General features: G+C 43.9%; 1 protein-coding gene across 1 annotated transcript in view; it reads left to right on the forward strand.

Annotated features, from left to right (window-relative positions):
* Positions 1-25000, forward strand: part of LOC308290942 (plexin-A1-like) — a gene marked incomplete at its 5' end in the record, with an annotated part of 341256 nt that overhangs the window by 101517 nt on the left and 214739 nt on the right. The window contains one exon of the mRNA XM_080732857.1: positions 15935-16066. Coding sequence (XP_080588983.1) covers positions 15935-16066 — 132 coding nt within the window. The remainder of the gene's footprint in view (positions 1-15934; positions 16067-25000) is intronic.

The raw sequence follows: 25000 nt of genomic DNA on the forward strand, positions 1-25000 counted from the left end.
TACTGTGATTGGCTGGGTATGTATGTATGTATGTCGGTGTCCTCTCTAGTTTAAGACCGTAGCCCAATCAGGTTCAAGCATATCTGGCAACGTCATCATTAACAGGCAATGAGGGACCAGCATTCCTGGTGATGCCAGTGGTGATGTCATTGGCATCGCCAATATCAGTTTTCTTTTGGAAGCAGTGATGCCAGTGGTGGCAAGTTGGCACCTCGACAGATTGCATTTCTAGTTGTTTTTGTAGGCTGCTAGATTCCTTTATGGAGTAGCATAGCAATCGTAATCATTGGGTTCATCAGGTGAATTTAATACCCGACAGTTGGGGTCGGTTTAATATCTCTGAACTAATCAGATCTCGGAATGAGTTTCACAGGGTTGGATCCGTTGTAAAACATAAACACATAAATAAATACATAATAAAATGTCTGAACCAAATGGATCTCGGAACAAATTTCACATGTCCATTAGAGTTCGGTCCATCATTTTGAACCCTCTAGAGCAGTGGTTCTCAAAGTGGGGTCCGGGGACCCCCAGGGGTTCATGAGGGAGTTCCAGGGGGTCCCCAACTACATGATAGTTTGGAACCAAATGGACCCTTATGGGTCTGTAACTCAGAGAGTGTACAATAGGGTCCGTTTGGTTCCATTTGTGCACTCTCAGAGTTAAATGAACATTGATTTCCCCTATAGCGTATCTTTTCAAATGGGGGTCTGCAGGCTAATAGGTGTCAATTTAGGGGTCCTTGACATGAAAAGGTTCGAGAACCACTGCTCTAGATGTCATTACATCCACCTGATTCAAGTCAAGATGACTATCTCGCTGTAAGCACAGCAAGCAAGAATGATGTCACTGCCACCAAGGGTACTAGGTTTCACATTGACAAACTGATTATGGACTCCAGGAGGCCATTGGAGAGAGCACGCCCCTTATCTTTATCAATGGTGTTGATGTGGACAGGGTCAGTGACTTCAAGGTCATAACACTAATGGAAGGACCTCAAATGGAACAGATGTAGTGAAAAGGGCTCGGCAACTGGATCCGTCGCATGAAGAAATCCGGTGTGGATCCTCAGGTTGTTCTACAACAGTACCGTAGAGAGTGTCCTATCGGCAGTGGTGGAAACTGGAAATTAAGTACATTTACTCAAATACTGTACTTAAGTACAATTTTGGGGTATTTTTGCCAGACCCATGAAATGGGTAGGCCTACATAAGCAAATGTCTGTCCGGGTTTTCTATATAAAGGGTATATATGATGATGACATGATGATGACATGCCTACAAAAGGCATGATGTCATAAATGATGATGACAGACAGGGGGTCTGGCACAACCAGGTTGACCTGGTCTAGTTACTTTACATCTCAAAGGCAAATATTGTACAATTTACTCCACCATAATTTGAAGGATTAGTTCACCCCCAAAATGACATTTTTTTATTGATTACTCACCGCATGGAGACTTGAGTTCATTAATATTTTAGTTTTTTGTCGCATTCTTAGGCAAAAATGTGACATGTGTTACAATAAATGTACTCTCATTGATTTCCGGATGGGGACCCGAATCCATATGGAATCAATGGGGGTAAATTTACAAAAATATTTTTTTTTGCCTTGGGAATGCAACAAATACAAAAAAATATTATTGAAGTCAAGTCTCCATGGAGTGAGTAATCAATAGAAAAAAAGTCATTTTGGGGGTGAACTACTCCTTTAAACTTTCGCTTAACAAGTTTCTTTGTAGATTTTGCAGTGCAGACGGCCCAGTGCACCCGCCGGAGGTGCGCTTTTCTCCCTCCAGGAAATAATTGGAGAAGCGGCGTGTAGTCAAAGCTGAAAGTATAATGGAGGGCACTCACTACCACCCCAGCCACAATCTGTTGACGCTGCCATTGTGACCACAGCCAGGCATGAAGCTGTCTGCCTTTGTATCAAGAGTCACATACCAACAGCTTTCTGAACACTTTCCACCTGGCTACCATTATGAGACTGTTGAGCGCTGAGCACCGCCTGTCGCCAGGCTGTCCTGTCTGCCACACAGGATAACTTTTATGATGTCTCATCGCATGTGAGACTATTTGCACAAAGGCCTTTGTTAGTGTGGACGCCCCTAACAGGGCAACCACTGAGTCTCATGTGGTCTATAACATACGTCAGTCATATCCATATTTGGGGAAATATTTTGTCCACATTTTCTCCAACTTAAACAACCAACCGCAACTCGAATGACACTTCCATCAGGTGCGAATTCCGTCCTGCATGACCTCGCCCTTTAGGGCGAGGTCACTTTTCGCCATTAGGCGTCTTACTGGTAATAATAATAAATATTGGCCAATGTAAATGGGAAAATATTGAGTATCACTATTTTTTTATGAAAAGGGGCGCACACTATAGCCACGATGCAAGATTTATTTAAATAGAAACCAACGTTTCGTTGTAATGTAATTTATTATTCATAATAATAACATAATTTGTATCTTAAAAAAACAAAAACAAAAAAAAAACGAAGAAGACAGAAGTAAAACACAACTCCACCAATAAAGACGGAGGGTAGGATGGAACACAGGATCAGGCTGTAAGAAAGAGAAAAAGAAGGTGTATGGTAAAATGAAGGTTACATTTAGTATTTGTCCAGCCTTACTGGGGGCAGGTACGACCTCTGTCTGAACCCAGCAGGATATTAATCACAGCAGCTCCTCTGACCGAGGCTTTACTGGCTCAGCAGGACAGCAGAACTAGTCATTACTCTGCCTGGCCCACTCCGCTAGAGCCTAATACATCTGTACACCACCCCCCCCACGCCTGGGCTCACTGCACCAACCGGCCAGGGGGTTCCCAACCCTTTCAAACTCAAGGACCGCCCAATTTGATAATGCATTAGGCCACTAAACCCCATTTGATACCATTAGTTGTTGTTTTTTTATCTTTGGGACCTAAAATACCACTCTGGGTGTACACACACTCAGAGTTGCAGACCCGTACAGGTCTATTTGTACTCCCTGGTAGTCCTCAGATGCAATGTCGAGAAACAGGGTACCATGGCATTGGTCCGACGTTTCATTGTTCCTACATCCCATTAGTCAGAAACTGGTGAATGTTAACCTGGTGAAAATACTATGCCTAAACCTAACCCTAACCTCAGTAAAACGCTAATCAAATTAGGACTAATGAGATGTAGGACTAATGAGATGTAGGACTTATGGGCAGTCCCCGAGAAACAGTGTTGTGTTTTTTCCTTGGAGCCCACTTTCTTCTTACATCTGAATAAAGCTAATACCTCCCACATGTGTGCGAACGCACACTCTGACACAGGTGTGTTTTACCGACATGTTAACCACTTAAAGCCCTATATAGTTTGCTATTTGAGCTATTTTGGAAACTCTTTGAAACATGTTTTGTTTCTGTATGACAAGTGGGACTGATACCATAGAGCATACAGGAAGATGGTGGATGAAAGCAAGTTCTTATGTTGTTAAAACATTTGGACCACCTCCAATCTGTCAAGGATGGCCTCACACTGTGATCTTCTCTCTCTAAACTAACCCTGTCCTACACCACACACCACCTAAACCAGGGGACTTCAACGTTTTCAGGCAAGGACCCCTTAGTTGAGAGAGAGATGAAGCAGGGACCCCCACAATCTGTTCATAGATATAGTTTCATTGTTTGACAGCACAATCATCAGTCTATTTTGGATTCATGTCAATTTGTGTTTACAGATATTTAACCACTTGAACCGTCAATACTTATAAAACTTGACCTTTCACTCTGTACTTAGTCCGCTCTTTTTCCCCTCTACACCAAAGCTCTTTGCTGAAAATAGCCAATCTACAAGCTCACAATCCCTCGCGGCTGTGAGCTTGTAGAGCTGCTATTTTTGGCTAAAGTTCTCCCAATATGGACACTAGGGTTCAAGTGGTTAATATAAAAAAGGATAACAATTTTTTCTATCACACAAAGATTTGGAGAACCCCCTGTAGTAACTCTGAGGACCCCCTGTTGAAGACCCCTGACCTAAACTAACCCTGTCCAGACAATAATGACAATTTCACAATATAGGCACCTGAACCTAACCTTCTCCTGGATTAGGAGAAGGCTAGTCTGGTAGGATTCACCTTGAAACATGGGCTGCATATTGTTGTAGTGTTTTTGGTTGGTTTCTGTTCTGGATGTTTTGAAGGTTTGCACAGGGCTCTACTTCCTGTATTGTCCCAGCTCAGATTCTGAGCCTGGGACAACTTCCTGCCCAGGAATATCATAGTTTTGGCCCAGAGGTTCTTCTCGCCCCCCTAGTGGCGAGAAAAAGAACCTCTGGGAACTCAGATTGGGAGAAGGCTGGTCACATTTTCCTCTTTCCTCTCCACCACCCCACATCGTCCAGACTATCTCTCCGCTTTGGTCACCTTCCCCATGACGCCTCTGTCATTGTTTAATCACATCACACCTCCCCTACATCTGTCCTTCATCACACATTACCTACAGCCCACTCTCGTATATCCCTTTATACCACTGTTTCCCTAACAGAAGTGTTGTGGAGCTGTTCTGGGCTTCACCGTGGTTCATTTGCGTTGACGTTGATCTCCTCCTTTCACCAATAAATCAAAAGATTTTCTGAATACTTCCATGGCCTTACTAAAAGGCAAACTCTGAATGTAAAATGAATGTAAACAAGACCTTAACGGTACGCTGTCACTCATGTGTGACACCAAAAGTGGTTACCCATTGAATACCGTAAATTAGAACAAGAAGGCATCAGTCACAGATTCTTGTGTAACATGCATGCGTTGTGCCTGCATGTCTCTGCTGACAGAGACGCAGACGAGCTCATTCATTTAGGAAACAGCGCAAAGGTGTCAGATGGATTCTTTTTCCTTTGTGGCAACAGAAAGAACAGGGAAATATAGGTCTTAAATGCAACTAAGTAAACACTGTTATTATTATAATTCTATAGCACAACTACTAAATTGCAAAACTAACTCGTTAGGTTACTCTGTTACCCAAAAAGTTGTCTCGACCTGGAAAGTTTGGGAACCAGCTGCTTTATACAGTGTGGAAGTACATAAAATACTTTAAACTTTTGCACGTCAACTCTCTCTCTCTCTCTCTCTCTCTCTCTCTCCTTTCTACCTACACACCTGTCTCCACCCCCTCTTCAGTCCTCTCGCTCCCTGCCAATCTACTCACCTGTTGTCGTGTCCCTCGTCAGCTTGCCTCCAGAATACTGGACTCATTCCTCTCAATCTCTGCCAGTTTGTAAATTATCTCTGTGACTTGGCTTCCCCAGCCTTCTGTTTGCCTCTAACCTGTATTCTTGAGTTCTGCCAGCCTGTTATGTTTTGCCTGCTGTGTTTTGGATTTACCTGCTTGTAGTTTCTATTTTTCCTTTATTAATTCGTTAATTCATCCAGTCATTCATTCTATTTTATTGTTGTATAGTTGTATATCACGCCTGAAACGAGGCTGCAATATTTTAATTGCGAGCGAAGGTCGCTGTTTACTATGAGAAACGTCACAGCTTGTCCGTGTCCGTCTGTCTGGACGAAACGTGTACACATTTTTACGGTCTATGGGTTTGCCGCTCTGACATCATGCTCTGATGTCACTGCGATGTCAGGGGAACCACTAACACAATGGGTTTGCCGCTCTGACATCACAATCTGGCTTCACTGTGATGTCACACTAACAGAATCCCTTTTAGGCCATATATGGAGTTCCCTGATGTCCACATACCTGATGTCCACGACCTTTAGGGCGCGGTCGCTTGTCGCCCTGAGGTGTCTTACTCGTGAATAAAACAACACCAACCAATCTGTAAGGTAGAGTTTATGTCAATAAAATATAACTAGTGCATCTGCTGTAGCTGAAGGTGCTCTTCCATCAAACCATTTAGACCCTAATGTTGAGCAGGACGCTAGACAAGGTCAAAGCTATTTGAAGCAGACAGTGCGCCAGATTGGACACAAGACGCGGCATCCTCTTTATTGTTTTCGTTAAGTCGGACACGGACATTGCTGCAATTACCTCTCTCTGCTGGGAAAGGGAGACAATGGACAAAACATGCTGGTTTGAGTTGGCATGATCAGTATTTGATTCATACAAAAACGTGCAGAGAATGTTAGAGAGGCAGGGGCTGAAATGTCTAAAAGGGCCTTTTGGTGAAAATAGCTTGGGGGTCGGCTATTTTCAGTACTTGATACCACACTAAACTAAGCATAAAGGCGTAGGGGCCTACATGGCATGGATTTCTACACAGTGAGGGCAATTCTTTCAATATAAGATGCTGCACTCAAGTTCAGGAGAGTTTCTACAAGGCAATTCTCTTGAATGCTGCCTTCAGGTATGGCATGGAAAGAGGGCATTTGCATTATTTCTCCATAGTGAAAACTGCATTCATGGTCTGGAGAGGGCACTTTTTTTTTACAGATGGATAAAAGGGCAGGGGCTCAAGCCCCCTTTGATGTCTATGTGTGCACGTGCCTGTACAATATCATCCAAAAATGGTACATTACTTTTCTGAATTATATGCAGTACAATAAGGACAGTTAATTCATCCATTTGTATCAACGAGGGTGGACAAGCCACAGACCCTTCTCATCTCTTCCTTTCCACTGCTCACTCTCTCCTCCTCCCTCTCCTCTGTGCCTCTCCTCTCCTCTCCTCTCCTCTCCTCTCCTCTCCTCTCCTCTCCTCTCCTCTCCTCTCCTCTCCTCTCCTCTCCTCTCCTCTGTGCCTCTCCCCTCCCCTCCTCCTTGTCTTTTACTGTACTTTTTATAGTAAAGACAGTCAGAGTTGTGTGATCCCTGTCTGGCAGCCAGTCCACAAAATGAGAGCAAGGGAGGTTGTGCTGTGTGTGTGTACAGTATATGGCTGTGTGTGCATGTTTTTCAGTGTGTGTGTGTGTGTGTGTGTGTGTGTGTGTGTGTGTGTGTGTGTGTGTGTGTGTGTGTGTGTGTGTGTGTGTGTGTGTGTGTGTGTGTGTGTGTGTGTGTGTGTGTGTGTGTGTGTGTGTGTGTGTGTGTGTGCGTGCATGCGTGCATGCGTGCGCGTGTACATGCTTTGCGAATGCATGCGCACATGCTGCCTTTGCTAGTGTGTGCATCGTGCCCATGGGGTGTGTATGTCTGTGCTACAGTGTGTGTGTGTGTGTGTGTGTGTGTGTGTGCGCGTTTGTGTGTGTGTGTGTGCGCACGCTTGTGTGTGTGTGTGTGCGCGCGCGTGTGCGCGTGTGTGTGTGTGTGTGTGCACGTGCCCACATGTGTATGTCTTTGTGTACATCGTGTGCAAGGGTATGCATTACTCGTGTGTGTGTGTGTGTGTGTGTGTGCGCGCGTGCGTGCTTGTCTGTGCGTGTATGTGTGTCAGGATACTGTGTCCTTGGTCCTCTCAGCGTTGGCTTTCTAATGAGCAGCGTCCTGTAAAGAGAATCCCAGAAGGTTAGAGAGAGAGAGAGAGAGAGAGAGAGAGAGAGGGAGAGAGGGAGAGAGAGAGAGAGAGAGAGAGAGAGAGAGAGAGATGGGGCTGAAAGTGAGGGATGATAGAGGGAAAGAGAGAGGGATGAGGACGGGACGTGTGGGGAGGAGAGGAAGATGGATGGAGCAGGCTGGGCAAAGAGGAGAATAACTCCAACTTTGTGACTGTTAGTGTGACTTTACCAACTAAAGTTGGAATCAGCGGGTTGGAGTTAAAACGGGGAGAGAAGGGAAAAAAAAGTCATCTTGCGTTCTCCTTGCTTACGCACACACACAGAAATACCCCAGTTTATACTGGGAACGAATGACCGGGTTATGGCAAAGTGTTAAAACAAAAGCACTCGCACACATTATAACGGGGGTATTCTAATGACCTGGTTTCCTGCGATCGGTTGTGAGCGCTCAGGTTTTACAGCTGAAATCCAAGCTAACGCGTTTACACGCCTAGTCGCCTACACATGGTAGAAGACGGGTCAGAAATCTGCTAATCAGGTTATGCTTATGGTGATTCTGTTACGCAGTCCAGGCAGGACAAGGAGACAGGAATGAGGTTAAAGGGGTATTTTTTTAACACATGGGAGGGGAGGGTTGGTATAGCAGGAAACTGAGTGCGGAGACCAGGGGTGTCGCACCAATCTGGGCACCTATGGGCCCCCCATAAATGTTCTTCATAGGGGGAGGAGGGGGTTTAACCCATTTAGACTGGGAACGCATTATGCATTATTTTGTGCTTTAACTATTTTTCAAAAAATAGTGAAAATTTGTGCAAGTCTATGAATATTTTTGACCCGATTCTATTAATGTCTTCTAAATCCATCTAAGGTTTTTTGAAAAACCTATGTTTCTAATTCTATGTCGGTGGTGCTCAAACCTTTTCATGTCAAGGACCCCCGAAATGATATGTATTTGGCCAATGACTCCCATCTCAAAATATTTAGTTCCAGGGACCCCCCAGAAGCCAAATTTTAGTCACAAATGTTTGCTTAAAAAATACATATATTCAAAGATTTGCACACATTTTCACGACTTTTCAAAAATAGCAGATCTACAAGCTCGCTGCACAGCACTCGGTGCCGCGCTGTGAGCTTGTAGATCTGCTATTTTTCAATAGTTAAAGCATAATATAAGTAAGGCCCCTCCACCTTGGGCCCTAGTAACTCAGTCCCACTTTTCCCCCCATTGTGACGCCCCTGGCGGAGGCTGAGGCAGGAGCAAGTGGATTTAGGGCAGGCTAGCAGGTTTAAAGTTGGAGCAGGGTAGCTTTGACGCCGCGGCATGCGTTGGCTACTCCTCCTCAGACACGTATCTAGTCCTTACTGGATGGATACGCGGAGAAGGATCAAAGCCACAAGGCAACAGTCCAAACGCAGGCAAACAAATACAAAAGGAGCAGGCAAGAACCCCAAATGCAATGATTGTGCAAAAAGGCCAAATGGGCAGGTTGTGCAGAAACAACAGGCTCTGGTCATGGCATGGAAGCTGTTGCAAGTCGACGGCGCATACAAGTCATAAGCACCAGCATCCCATTCACTTCCATTCTATGGGCTCAAGGGGGTGGAGCTTCCGATTCTGGCATTTTAATGTGACTCATTCATCTGGTGGATAACTGTAGAATAGCATTCGGAACGTAGAGATGTGACTGGAGATTGTGACACATTAGCACCTTAATGTGTAAGGTGCTAATCACAGTTGGGGTGAGCATTTCCATAATTGTCATATTGCCATTAATGGGGTGTAAGTGATATTCTGTTAAATAGGCTCTATATTTAATGTTAGATAGATACCTTTATAGATAGATACCTTTATTATCCCAAGGGGGGAATCAGGGCCGGATCTAGGCATAGGCAAGGGGGGGCAATGGCCCCTAAATGCCCTCATTGCCCTGTCAACCATGATGGCATGCAAAAATCTAAAATTTCAAAAATATTAAACTATTTGAAATGTTATGCTACAACTAGGTAGATGGATAGATAAACTGATATTATTAGAGAGAGAGAGATAGATAGGTGTAAGACCTGTTGTTTGTATTGTGTGTTATATTTATAAGTGTGCCAAAATGCTTAGTTTTCTATGCATTTCGGGTGTTTTAGGGGGTTTTGTCCCCCCATTTCTTTTCCGCCTACCATGGGCTGGAGGTGAACCCCCTATCAAATCTTCCTGCCCCACCTACTGCTAAAGGCTAGATCTGGCCCTGACAGGAATCATTGCTATTGTTCAGTTAAAGAGGTCTTAAACAGAAAATACCTTTCAGGTCTGGATACCATTTGTATCCAATCAGGACAGAGAACTCATACGGGATACACAAGTGAAATTTGAAGTGATGATTCATTCAGTGATGATTTGTGTAGCCTAGTTCTTCTCCTTGTTGGATACAATGATTATCCTGACCTGCAATGTAATTTCCTGTTTACTAAAGAGCTGAGGAGACAGGGAGACCCTTATAACTGAACAAACACTGAATAGCAATGATTGCTATCAGAATATAGAGCTATACGTTTTTCTTTTTGTGACAAATACATCCTGTATGACTTAAAGGAGAATTTCAGCCAAAAAGGCAATCTTGCCTCTAAAAGTACTTATTTGGTCCCCCAAAAGATGGTCCAGGTGTTCTTTTTTCAAAAGATAAAATATAGTCAATTTTGTGTTCATCTGTCCTATAGCCCGTTCACATGCATTGCAACGGAAGTAGCGCGAGACACGAGATTTCAACGGGAGTTCGAAGTTCACAGCTTTGCAGCAATAATGGTATACTGACTCGAGGCATTATCTGCCACAGGCATGTAGCGTAGAAATTCGAGCGAGATAAATACGTAGATTAACAATTTATCCAATCGCTCCTGTCTGAAACCCTGGTCGGCTATAGGACAGATGGACACAAAATGGAATATATTGCATCTGTTGAAAAAAGAACACCTGGACCATCTTTTGGGGTACCAAATCTTACTTTTAGCGGTAAGATTGCCTTTTTGGCTGCAATTCTCCTTTAAGGTATCGTATATGATGCAGTTGTTCTTTATGAATGCATGACGATCACTCATTCATAGTGGCAGGGGTTGCCTTGTGCTTAGAAAGGCCAACCTCAAAGATGATCATTCCCACAAACAGGCAATTTATGTTCCACTGAAGTGTCCATTATTGAGGCATTAAACCTGTACCTGCTCTGTGTATGCCTCTGGTAAAGTGCTTAATGTTCAAAATATGAGTGGGAAATGCAACGATTGCTTACATATCATATCAGCCCTGCCAGATGCACTTAATAATTCTCCATTTTGTGACAGTGAAAGCTTAGCAAGCTTCCTCACCGCGGCAGAGCTCTGGCAATGACGGATCGGATCTCACATTTCACCCGAGAACGTAGATTCTGGGTTTAATTTGCTTCTCCGCTTTTGATATCCGCCCTCTGGTCATTCATTTTTATGGCCGGCGTAGATATGTTTTATCCCTGGTGCTGTTCGGACTGAATTAAATACTCGACTGTATGATATTTGATATTCATGTTTGATCATATCACAATTTCCCAATTTTATTAAAAATGCATGTTAACCACATTAACTGTAGCGTCCCTCATCTTCCTTTTTTGTATTCCAAAATAGCTCAAATGAAAGACCACGATTGTGACACGTTGTGAGCTTGTAGATTGGCTATCTTCTTATGAATTGCTCACAAAGCCGAACCTTTTGAACAAAGTACAGATGCCCAGAGCACTCCTGTACTGTACTTCCTTGGCTGTGCGTCTGTGGATTTAAACCCCTCCCTCTAATACACCTCGCCGTGTGTCGGGGACTCGGTGACGGAAGCAGGGGCTGTTGAAAGTAGAGCGTCTAACCTGCAGGCTACAGCGAGCGGCGGAGATTCAGTTGGTCACAGCGGAGCGGCGTCTGGGGGACGTCCCATGCTGTGGCGTCTGACCTGAATCCCCTGCCCCATCCCACTGCCCTCTGCCCCCCAGCTGTAGGGCAGGTCAGCTCCCCTCTGTGTGCGTCCACGCTCTCCCAAACACTGTAGTCACACCCACGTCCTCCTGAGTGTGTCTCACCGAAGACACGCCGGCTCTCAGGGCATGTATGGCAGGTTTTGGGAGGGAGGGGGATGGATGTAGTAACTTTCCCCCCACACACGCACGCACGCTCTCTCTCTTTCTCTCTCTCTCTCTCTCTCTCTCTCTCTCTCTCTCTCTCTCTGTACGTGCTCTTGGCCATATGCTTGACTTCTTTGTCCTTTTGTAGAGAAAGTAAAGAGAGAGAGAGAGAGAGAGAGAGAGTATGGCATGCTGGAAAATGTATCGATGCATCATTTTGAAGTCAAAAATATAACAGGACAATGGGGTCACACATGCCTGTGTGTGTGTGTGTGTGTGTGTGTGTGTGTGTGTGTGTGTGTGTACATGCGTGTACGTGCTTGTGTGTGTGTGTGTGTGTGTGTGTGTGTGTGTGTGTGTGTGTGTGTGTGTGTGTGTGTGTGTGTGTGTGTGTGTGTGTGTGTGTGTGTGTGTGTGTGTGTGTGTGTGTGTGTGTGTGTGTGTGTGTGTGTGTGCTTGCATGTGTGTGTCCTCCAGAAGTCTGTATTTCAAGAACATATGAACCTTGAACAGCTTGGTTCATGGCACATCAGGGGAATGTGCCTTCACTATACACACACATGCACACGCATTAACACACATACAGTATACTGTACAGACCAGTGTGTTGAACACATTTCTACTACAGTTAATGAGGCTTGCAACGCTAGGCTGGTTTTCTACTGTAGCTTGTTTTCCAGTTCAGGTAAAAAAAAGAAAAAAAAAGAAAAAAGACAATACAGCAGATTAACCCTTTAACTGCCAGAGTTAAAACATTGCCACTGCCAGGATAGTTTATCACTAACCTTTGGAAAATCATAGAATATTGTTACTTTTGGTACTTTAAAACACATAAGGTCTATGAGAATCTGAAAAAAATAAAGTGGGTCATCGCGATAATCTGTTCCATAGTGTTATGGCCATTTGAAGCACCCCAGAAGTAATTGGTGACCCATATAAGCTAGCGAACAGTGCAATCCAGAGTCAAAAATCTAGAAACTCTGTAAACTCGCCATATAGCAGTTTTGTGAGCCTGTAGATCTGCTATTTTCAAACATTTTGTATGTTTACTTACTTACTACATTTGAATGCCAAAACTTTCATACTTTTCCTCAAGTACAGTTTGAATTCCGGACTTTTACTTGTAACAGAGTATTTCTATATTGCAGTAGTGATACTTTTACTCAAGTAAAATATGTTCTTTTTCCACTACTGCTGTTTGAGAAGGCATTTAGAAGCGGCCACAGGTCTTAATGGGTTAATGCTGTTGAAATAGGATTCAAACCATTAGTGCGGTGTCGGTCACCCCTGCCCAATTCTACAGGTGATCAAGCGTAATGTGGTCATTAGTGTCACTTTGCTGGGCAGGGCACTAAGCTTGTGATGCCTCTGTGTTTAGATGATGTAAGTCAAACAGGATTATGCAAATGCCTCTGTTTGTTTAAACTTGGCTGGACTGCCAGATGAGAGTGCATTTGCCAAAAAAAAAAAGGACAGTGCAGTCAGCGGTGTGCCGGGGAGAGGTAAGGCTTTTTGAAAGTCAGCGCACTGACTGTACCCTGGGATTGACATCTCATCTGGCGCTAACTCAAGTGACCCCATCACCACATCATACATTGATCATACATTTATGTATCATATTCCATATCCATCAATCAATCTCTGTCTGTCTGTCTGCTCGTCCAATCCGTCCCACCTATTGCTTTTTTTTTTTTTTTTTTTTTATATCTTTCACATTTTGTGTATCAATAATTTCAGATCCACCAACCCTCCATATTTGGGAAAGACTAACTAAAGCTATTACATGGAGATTTGAGGTTTCCGCCCGGCAGTGACGATATGCCGAAGAATAACAGGATCTGAGGTTAAATGTGAATTCTAGGGGTGTCATATTTCCATGGCCTGGGTCCCACCATGCAGCTTTCCACTCTATAGTCTATTCTGTCACACCACTTGACTTGTTATCCACACTGTGGGGTGGAAACCTTGTATCTCCATACAGTATTTTTATGGTCTCTTCTCATCAATGAATGCCTATTTTATACTTTGTCATTATGACCCTATCACAATCTACAATCTACTATCACAAGCTGGCAACTCATTGTGATGTGATGTGATTAAGAGCTTGTAGACCGGTTATGTTATTTTTTGTTATTTCTTGTATTTATTATTTTCACCTATAACAGGCCTATAACGAGACCAGGTTGAAAGTGTTATGTCTGTCTGTGTTCATTTTTTAGAAATATAAAAACAAGATATTATCAAAAGCTTGTAACTAATAACACTACATTGAACTTGTAGTTATCCAAACTGTTTGGAACATGCTTGTAGGTCGGCTATTTACACTAGTTTGAATCATTTTTAAAATGATAAATACAAAAGGAACGGTTCTGGACATAGAAGGTTTCCACCCGACAGCGACGATAGAGAGCTGCTCTCTAACGAATCCAGCATGCAACACCTGCTGCTGACACAGGCCTTATTTTAAAGAGCACTCTGTGCTGAGAAAATGATGCCGTCTTCAGTGGTAACTGTCAAATAAAAAGAGATGGACGCAAGGACAGCTTCCCCTCTGCCGTGTAGACAGACAGGGTTTTACTGTAAGGACTCACGCCAGGTGTTAAATGAGAGAGAGGGAGAGAGGGAGAGAGAGAGGGACTTTTCAATTTTTTTCTGATATATTACAGATAGGCTACTGAATGCAAAATAAAAACACAGGAATAAACAAAGGATATTGTTACAAATTCTGTTGTAGAATGGGAAGGGTGCTATGCATTTTTTTGGGTCATTTTCGATCTACTTGCCACAACACAACCCAACACAACGCAACCCAACACAACGCAACCCAACGCAACGCAACGCAGCGCAGCGCAGCGCAGCGCAATGCAGCGCAACGCAACGCAACGCAACGCAACGCAACGCACGCACACATTTGAAAAGAAGGTCACTTTAGCAGTCAGTTTAAATATTCAGTCGGGAACGACTTCTCAAAGGAGGTGAGGCAGGGTATACAGTGGTGACAGTTGAGAATTCTCAGACTGGTGGGTCGAATTACATTCAACCTTGAAGAAGTACTTATTTAAACTTCAGCAGAAGCCGTTTTTTGAAGTTGTATGAATAAATGTTTCCCCGTCTTGAGCTGACGATAATCCAGCTCTGAAAAGCATTTGACAGACAGGCAGCAGAGACGGGTAAGGTAGGGCTATGTTTAACTTGAGCGACAGGATGATTACGGCTAGGTAAGATGTAAAAAATGTCTACGCCTTCAGCTGTGAATGCCAGGTATGCATCCATAACCATTACCACTGACTGCCGGGTAAGTCGTTTCACTTGAGAGCCATTAATACATGCATGGTGGAGAGTGGGTACCGCACTCCGGTGAGTAGCGCAGTGTGTGTCCAATTGAATTTTAGAAAAGAAAAAAATCAACAGCTGGCTTCAAAGCTATGCTACCTTGTGAAATGTAGTGGAGTCAAAAGTAGAATATTAATCTTTGAAATATAGTGCAGTAAAAGTCACAATTTTCAAAAAGTAAAAATACAAGCTCAAGGAAGGTAGGCATAATCGAAAATAAATCTGCTTTGTTCTCATAGGCACTATATCTCCCCAGGCCAAGCAGGGATTTTGCATTGTTGGAGTAAACATGAGTGAGCCTATCAGTGGTGAATGGATTACAGTTCGCTTTTCATGCCTGGCTGCTAGTTTGTACATTTAGTTTTCTTTCTAAACCAGTCCATAATGTCCTGTTTGTTGCCGTTGTGCAAGCGGCCAAAATGGGTTTTCTCAGGAGGGTGGCTGGCATCTCCCCTTTAAGGATAGAAGCTCCCCTGGTAGAGACTTGGAGCAAAGCTGCTGCTCCTTTACTTGGAAAGGAGCCAGTTGAGGTGGTTTGGGCATCTAGTGCAGATGTCTCCTGGATGTCTCTCCATAGGGAGGTTTTTGGTGCTCATCCTGCTGGTAGGAGGCCATCAGGTGGGTTGTATCTCCACCCTGGCCTTGGAACACCTCAGGATCCCTCAGATACAAGTAGCTACTGTGGTCACGGAAAGAGAAGTCTGGGATTCTCTGCTGGAACTGGAACCTATGTTCATAACTATTACAGTAGTATTTTTGTTGATGTTTTATGGTTTATATAGTGCTGTGTGTCTCATAGTGGACCACAATGGAAACAAGCTTTGACTTTTTTGTACATAGTCCACATTTTCTGTACCTTTGAATGGCGGCACTGTTTAATGGCTCGCCAATAAAGTATTCTATCTAATGACTCCAGATGAGCGGATGATGATGGATGGATGGATGGATGTTTGTTGGAGTCAGTCATCACCAGTCATTTATTTGACTGTACTTGTGTCACAGAATCTGTCCAGCGCACACACACTCAATCATGTGTCTTCCTTATTTCCTCCCCCAGATCCTGGTGAACTCCATTACCCAGCCTGCCTTGCTGTATGAGAACGTGGTGGTTAGCGAAGGGAGCTCCATTCTGAGAGACATGCTGTTCAGCCCCGACCACCAGTACCTGTACACTCTGACCGACACACAGGTAAAGCACTGCACGTACACACACACACACACACACACACACACACACACACACACACACACACACACACACACACACACAAATCGAACCAAATGGACCCCCATACATTCAACTCTGAGAGAAGGGTATGAGATCAAAGGAGAAAAACTAGTATCAATTGGGGTCTGGCCTGATGTAAACCAGGGGTTCTTGAAATTCTAAAGGTTCAGAATCACTGCTCTATGCCGAACCTCTTCGGCGAAAATTTGCCAAACTGCAAGCTCACACCGCTCTTTGTCGCGAAGGTATATAACTACACAACGGAAACCTCCACTGACGAGGTGTCGGTGTTCTTTAAAGTCACATAAACGTGTCGTCCTCAGTCTACCGTGTATCTCAGAAACCCTTCACTCATTCTCTCTTACCCCCTCCTCTCCCCACCACTCTCTTATCTCATCACGGCTAATGACCGCCGCGATGAGATAACCTTCAGCGAGCACTCGCCCCTCCACGTACGTACGTACGTACATACGTACGTTAGAGCGACGGCACGGCTGCCATTCAGCCGCTGTGTAATTTACCGTCGATTAGACCCGGCCGACCTCCGCGTGTCTGAACGAGCGTGGAGAGAGGAAGCGCAGTGTAATTGATACAAATGGAACGACATCGATCAACGACCAGGCCGTCCTGGAAGAGATGTCACTTATACTGTAGCGCACACACACACACACACACACACACACACGCACACACAGACACACACAGCCACCCACCCACCCACACACACACACACACACACACACGTGCACACATGCACGTTGGAGCAAACTCATTCACACATTCACAAGCACACACGTTTGTGTAAATGCAATTTTTACCTTTTTTGTGACCTTAACCATAAAGCCTGACGCGCTGTATGCTTAGTTGCGTGCCGGTGTTGCACGTTACCGCAAATAGCAGGTTGTACAAGCTAGGAGCTGTGAGATTGGAGACATGCTATTATAGAGCTTGTCACTTGGCACTTTTTACCTTGGAGGAGAGGGGCGGGACAAATATCACAATGACCAACAGCATTGTTTTGGCTTTCAGTACTTACTGTACATCATGGGTCTTCAACAGGGGGTCCGGGACCCCTAGGGGGACCTCAGAGTTACTACAGGGGGTCCTCCAAATCTTTGAGTGATAGAAGGTTTTTTTCTCCTTTTTTATATTAACCACATGTCACTATTCTGAGAACTTTAGCGAAAAATAGCAGATCTACAAGCTCACAACGCGTTGTGAGCTTGTAGACCGGCTTGTAGACCGGCTACGTGTAGCGTTGCAACACGTTGTGAGCTTGTAGATCTGCAATTTTTTGGCAAATGTTCCGCCCCAGCATAATGGATGTTAGGGATATCTTGATTATCGCGATAATACTGTAAATCGCCTTGATCACAATAATCGTGATATGAAATGTTCATATCGTCCCATCCCTAGTGTGTGTGTGTGTGTGTGCAGCCACTACCGTTACTGTGAAATAGGAATCTGGTCACACATGTCTTGGGGGCTTCATCTGCTCCCACGCATCGTCAGTCAGGGCCATCACTAACCACCACGGTAAACGCATCCATCCATCCGTCTGTTGTAAATAAAAGACAAATAAGATTTAGCGTGGCAAAAAAATATAAAACCCAGTTGTGTCTTTTGCATTTTTATGAATGCAACCCTCCCGTGTGGCACAGGGCTTTTATTTCACTGCCAGGATGGAAATGAGAAAAGATAAAGCTCCCTCAGAGGGACGGAGACTTGCGGACTGAATCATGTATAATGAAGCATCTGCTTTTCATCTTGAAATAAAGCAGTTCGATTTCCACTTTATGTCCGACTCTCATTTGAATATTTCCAAGGCCGCGGTCGACCCCTGCCTCCTGTCCTTAAAATCTTAACTCCTGCAGGATTCTTTCTCACGGTAGAACTTAAGTTACAACAAATGGGGTTTCGGTGGTGTCTGCATAATAGCTTTTAAAGCCACAATCTGAAACTTATTTAAATGAATAAAAAATGTGAGTATGTTAATGCAATATAGCAAAGTATTTCTGCATTGGCTGCTCTTCCAATTAGACCGGTGTCAAGCTCACAAGGCGTCGCGAACGTGACACTTTGTGCGCGGCACTGTACAACGGACAAAGTATACATTCACTAAAATAACTGATACGTTCCCGCCCCCTTTTCAGACTGTTTGGAGAAAGACCACGTGACATACTGTAGCATAATGTTAAACTTTGTTGGGTGTCCTCCCATCTTTAAGTAAATGTACTTAGTTACAGTACTTTCCACTAGTGAATGTCAATCTGAAAAAGGGTCCAATTCCACCCGTTCAGAGGTAAATGAACAGTCAGGACTGGGGTGTGTGTCTGAGAAGCAGATGGCACATATAGACACACATAGTGTGGTTACAGGCTATATGAGCTGTGCTGAAGTCTTAATGTGGAGCTCATTCCCATTCGTCTGTGTGTCTTTGATTAGCGCTGACCCTCGCTGCTACAGCTACACTCTGAATCCCACATCTCTTCACACAGTTAACCATACAATTACTCTGTTGAGATTTCTCAACTAATTGGATGTCTCTCTCCCTCTCTCCTTCTCTTTATCGGTCTCTCTCTCTCTCTCTCTGTCTGTCTTTCTCTCTGTTTGACATGTCCAATTACCTAGATATTTTATAGGCAGGTAGACGTTCGGATGGAATAAAGCATTAAGCCCCATGAGGCCATGCTTTACAGTGGTTTTAGAACCGCCGAGGGGAGTTGTTAGGCCTTTAGCTGCTCACTCTAGCACGGCCTTGCACAGCTTATTGCTTTTCTTGGATGGTTGCCAAATATGGAAACATGAAAATCATATATACCCCATTTGAAATGTGTATCCCCCCAGCAATTTCACCACAATGATAATAACTACAGCAAAGTGGTACACAACTGTCTGAACAAACAAGGACACATAGCTATGCAAAATTGCAAATGCATGGAATGTACTGGAAGCTGAATAGTATAACCACACTGAAATTAATAAATATTTGGCTAATATATGGCCTTTATCTCACCCTAAAATGTTGTAAGAAACGCCTGTAATGGGGAAACAAATTCTCGCTGCTGGGGTGAGAACCACTGCCCTATAGGAATCGTTAAAGGGAACCGTTAAGGAATCGGACAGTTAAGATGGAATCGTTAAAATCCTAAAGGATCCCAATCCTACGATGCACCACGGTGGATTTGAACTAAGTTCCCTGTTCTTCTTAACACAAGCCTTTACATTTCTACTCATATCTCTCCTCTTTCTCCAGCACTCCACACAGAGGAGACATCAGCACTTGACTGCAATTGGTAACAGTTTAACAGACATGCTCGGTCATTCTGTCGCTTTTGTCGCTGCTTTGGTGTAAGCTGTGACCTCACTCGAGTCAAATCCTTTTAAACCGCTAAAAGAAGCGTTTCTCTCGGGAGGACCAGGAACGTTGTCCTCACACTAAACTGTGCTCGCTGTTTCTCAAATGCCCTACTGTTATATGTGTGGGGACATTTGACTCTCACAAGTACAGTGATACAATTACGCACACGCACGCACGCACGCACGCACGCACGCGCACAGACACACACACACGCACACACACACACACACACACTATGCAGCATAAAGCCGGGCATCCTGGGAACAAACCGTAAAAGATGTCCATTTCAGCGTGAACAGAGAGCATTCCATTAGCGAGGGTTAGATTTATATCTGAGACTCTTTTCCTCCCAATCTCTGTTTTACACTTTTATCTCTCTGTCCTCTCTCTCTCTCTCTCTCTTGTTCTTCCTCTCCCCATCTCTCCCCCCTTCTCTCTCTCTCTCTCTCTGCATTTGCTCTCCGGTGAAACGGAGTAAAAACAGGATCTATTGTGTTTTATTATATAAAAAGAAAATGCAATAACATCGGCAAACCTTGTTTCAGCAGCTCTCTAATAGAGCTGATCTAATAGATGACATCACCACTGACACACAAACACACACACACATACACGTACGCACGCACGCACGCACGCACGCACGCACAAACACACAGTCCTCGGTGGAAGATGAAGACATTGTGTAAGTAGGAGACTTCAGACTGCTTATTGACAGGAAGTAAATGACTTAATTATGGTAAGTCAATCAACACAGTAACCCAGACTTGCACAGATCACAGATCATACCACTGTAGGAAATGATGAGCACTTATGTCCTGTTCATCACAGCTTTCTGCTAGACACCAGTCATTATGAGATAAATGTGTTGCCTGGAATCCAGACAGATTCGCTCCTATCCGTTCAGCTGACTTTTCTTAAATTGTTTTCACTTTGCTTTCAGTCTGGCCGTCTTCCGTTTGGGTCTGATTTCTTAACGCCACCTGTTACGTAGGCACGTCATTGCTGATTGGATATTGCTAAACGAATCACAAAAGGAAGAGAGCTGACTTGAATTTTGTAATTGAAAGGCTCTGACCCCGCCCCCAGGCCATTACAATGGAAGGCTCTGGTCTCGCCCTGCTCACAGAACTTGTGAAAATTGTAAATGGTGCATGTACTGTATGCTGTACAGCGCCTTCATCCAAAGCGCTTTACAATGTTCATTACATTCAACCATTAATAAACACATTTGCACTCCCAACGGTAGAGGGAACCATGCTAAGGCACCAACCTGCTCATAGCGGGCAGTACAGTTCAAGAACGCTTCAGCACTAACCCAGGGAGAGCTGGGGAGCAGCCTGAGACACTGCTGCCCCAGTAAAGATCTTAATATTTCTGCTTCTTTGGCGTATCGTCATGTGGTGACCCACATTGACAGACTGTGATAGACATTCACCAAAAAGGTACTGTGCCTTTAAGAGCGGAGGGTTAGTTTCGTCTCTACTTCCAGTCCCGGGTTATGTGTCTTGTTTATGTTTTGCTGCTAGCGAAAATATAGCACAGAGTGTGTATGTGTGTACTTTATGTGGAGAGAGATAAGTAAACTACCTCGACCCACCTACGTCTCCTGTCTCACTGGTTCCTACGCCACAACCTCTTATCTCCATATAATTGTACTTTTGTGTTTTATTTTTGGAAATGGATGGCCTACAGTACGTGATCATACTAGTGTCACACAAAGGTATCAAAACTAGCAGATGTACTGTACAAGCTCGTCATTTGAGCTAGTAGATCTGCTACTTTTGCTAATTTGTTTTTCATATGAGGTTTCCACCCGACAAAGCACGACTAGGTATGAAATAGTACATTCATTTATGGAAGAAAAAGGAAACAACATGAAAGGATATAATGAGAATATGGAGATAACAAGATCTCTGCCTGAGAGCCATGATATCCTCTGTGAGTCTAACTCTACTGAGATTGTAAGAGGAGTTCAGGGCCTTGGCACGTTGGGAACGGTGACAGGAGTTGAGCCGCTGGCCCAGTGAACTGCTGTGACTGACTGTAGGTTTGGACAAAGCCAGGCAGTCAGCGGGGCTAACAGTCAGGTGGCGCATATACCTCTGTGTATTGATTTAGCACAGCGCTAAGCTGTAAGAGCAGAGAAACCCTACCCCTGGCACCGCATCACACAGCTCATATTCAACACACTCAGCGACTTACCGTAGCTAGAGGTCACAGACACGCGACCGCACTGTGCTCTGTGTGTGTGTGTGTGTGTGTGTGTGTGAGTGTGTGTGTGTGTGTGTGTGTGTGTGTGTGTGTGTGTGCGCACGCTTGCGTGCGCCATGCTTGTATTACTATACTAATATAATATATATATAATATCCTGACAAATATACTGTAGTGGAATTTGAGAAATAGACATTGATGAAAATGTCCTGGTCCCCACAAGAGTTTTTTTTTATGATTAAAGAATGTGTTAAGTGTCAGGCTTATAAATAGGAAACGGGTCTTGGGTATAGGAGTTAGGTTTAGGTCTTAGGGTTGGAGTTATTCAGATTTATGAATCAGATTGTAGATCAAGGGCCCTGTTTTCGTTGGTGCCTTACCCCATATCCCTAAACTAAGGCACCAACAAAAATAGGACCCTATAGCTCTGTTTTCTGTGTTGCACCAAAAATAGCACACCTACAGTACAAGTTAGAGTTTGTAGATCTGCTATTTTCTAACTCAGGTGTTAAAGTTAAAATTGCCTTCATAACATTTTGCTGGCTTCACAAACATAGTAATACAAACGTGCGTGCGTGCATGTGTGTGTGCGCGCGCGCGCGCGTGTGCGTGCATGTTTGTTGTTTTGCTCGAGAGTTTTTGAAGTCTCCCTCCCCCCAACCTTTTGAAGTGCTGTTGGCTAAACGAAGCAATCAAATTATTTCGTTCTTTTTAAGAAGAAAAACATGCACATCCCAAAGCCAAGTTGGATCCAAAAATACCTTGTGACATAGAAACATAAAAGACTGCACATCAAATAGCTCCCTTTTAAAAAATATTTTTAACGTGCAAAACTGGTACCGTTTCGAGCCACACAGTCTGAGGAATAACTCTGAGGAATAACCTCTGTCTAGAAACGTTGCTACTTCTGCAAATTAAAAATAACATCTTTTTAATGAGAGCTACTTGGCGTACTTACGCATTCTTCTGTATCTATGGCTTCATTACAATGACAACTGTAAGCATTTAGCAGACACTCTCATCCAGAGAGATTTACATGTGTGAGATCAGAGTAAATAGCATGAACCTTATAGTCACCAAAGACATGGGCTAAATACTCACATAAGCAGTGCTGTAAAGTACATTTACTCAAGTACTGTACTTAAAGGAGTAGTTCACCACTTTTCAACCTGTCTTCATATAAATGGTCCTCACTAATGTTCATGATAAAATATCACAATTCTTTTCTACTCGGTCCAAGTCTCCTAGGAGAGCTGTGGGAAGTTCAGAATCCATCGTCTTGTGACATCATCATTTTCCAATCAATATTTTTGAAAAAAATATTTAGATTTTTATTATCGCGAGAACAATGGCTTCCACTTTAAAATGATGCCAACACAGTACTTTTACTCAAGTACATTTTGAATTCCGGACTTTTTACTTGTAACAGAGTATTTCTGTATTGAAATATTGATAATTTTACTTAAAGTAATAAATGTGAGTTCTAACACTGCACATACTGTACAGAGTGCTAGGGAAACAATGTAGTGCCGCAAAGAGACTAGGAAGCACACACACACACACACACACACACACACACACACACACACACACACACACACACACACACACACACACACACACACACATACACACAATCTCTCTCTCTCTCTCTGTCTCTCTCTCTCTCTCTCTCTCTCTCTCTCTCTTTCTTATTCTCTCTCTTTCTGTCAGGGATGAGAGATAAGGGATGAACTGCTGGGGAAGTGATTTGTGAGGGGGACGGAGGACTGGCAGCCCTGACGGACAGATAGACAGTCTTAATACAGCTGAGAGGAACCGTGTGACATGTTTGAAGTCAGGAAATGAAGTTGATTTATGCAAGTGAGCAATTGAATCTGCAGGCGTGTGCATGAGTGTGTGCGTACGTGCGTGCGTGCGTGTGTGTCTGTGTCTGCGTGTGTGTGTCAGATAAAGAGAGAAGGAGGGAGGGAGGGAGAGAGAGAAGGAGAGAAAGAGGGATGGGGAGGGAGAGAGCGCACAATAAAAATAATGAATGAGTTGAGATGTGCGTATGAGAGATTGAGGATGTGAATGTGTGAGGATGTGTGTGTGTGTGTGTGTGTGTGTGTGTGTGTGTGTGTGTGTGTGTGTGTGTGTGTGTGTGTGTGTGTGTGTGTGTGTGTGTGTGTGTGTGTGTGTGTGTGTGTGTGTGTGTGTGTGTGTGTGTGTGTGCAACCGATCGTTTGTGCGTAGTTGCATGCATGTGTGTGCGCAAGCATGCGTGCAAGCGTGTGCGTTGCACTGTGTGAAAGTGTACCGAGTGAAAGCGTGAAGTGGTGACACATCTTTTTTAACAGTAATCCAACATAATAAAGGCATTCCATCTTGACCTTTAGGGTGGAATTACACCGTAAGATACACGACATGTGATCCATATCGCCTCCATGGGACTTGTTTTGACTTTGATGTCAAGTTACATTTAACACACACTGTGGCCAAGTGACTCTAGCCTGCAGGCTGCAGTGGCACACCTCTTTGTGCATAGACTGTACCTTACTGTAAAGTCTGTTCTGTGGAGAGAGAGAGAGAGGGAGAGAGAGAGAGAGAATGAGAGAGAGAGAGAGAGAGAGAGAGAGAGAGAGGAGACCGACAAAGATAGAGATGGGGAGGTGTTAATTTTGTTGACTAAGACTAAAAGACAAAGTTTTAATATTTAGTCACAAAGAATAGACTAAAACTAAACAATTTCATAAGACTAAGACTAAAACTAAATGTGTGTTATTGCAACCGAAGTTCGCAGTTTACTATGAGAAACGTCACAGCTTGTCTGTGTCCGTCTGTCTGGACGTGTAGACATGTACACATTTTTACGGTCTATGGGTTTGCCGCTCTGACATCATGCTCTGATGTCACTGTGATGTCATGGGTACCACTCTAACAAAATGGGTTTGCCGCTCTGACATCATGCTCTGGCTTCACTGTGATGTCTTATTAACAGTATCCCTTTTATGCCCATATATGGAGATATGGAGATCCCTGTGATGCCAGGGGGAACAAATCCCTTTTATGCCCATATATGGAGATCCCTGATGTCCACAACCCTGATATCCACATCACTTTGGCGCAACCTCGCCCTTTAGGGCGATGTTGCTTGTCGCCCTGAGGCGTCTTACTAGTTCATAAGACTAAATCAGAATTTGCTGTCAAAATGAACACTCGATGGGGTGAGGAGAGTTTTGATTGATTGAATACTATATTAGTCAAAACTGTAAACGGCACCGTAAAACACTGAGAGAGAGAGGGGGGGAGATAAAGAGTGAAAAAGAAGACGGTTAAACACA

Source organism: Nannobrachium achirus, assembly GCF_963921795.1.
Source record: "Nannobrachium achirus genome assembly, chromosome: 9".
NCBI classification, from domain to species: domain Eukaryota; kingdom Metazoa; phylum Chordata; class Actinopteri; order Myctophiformes; family Myctophidae; genus Nannobrachium; species Nannobrachium achirus.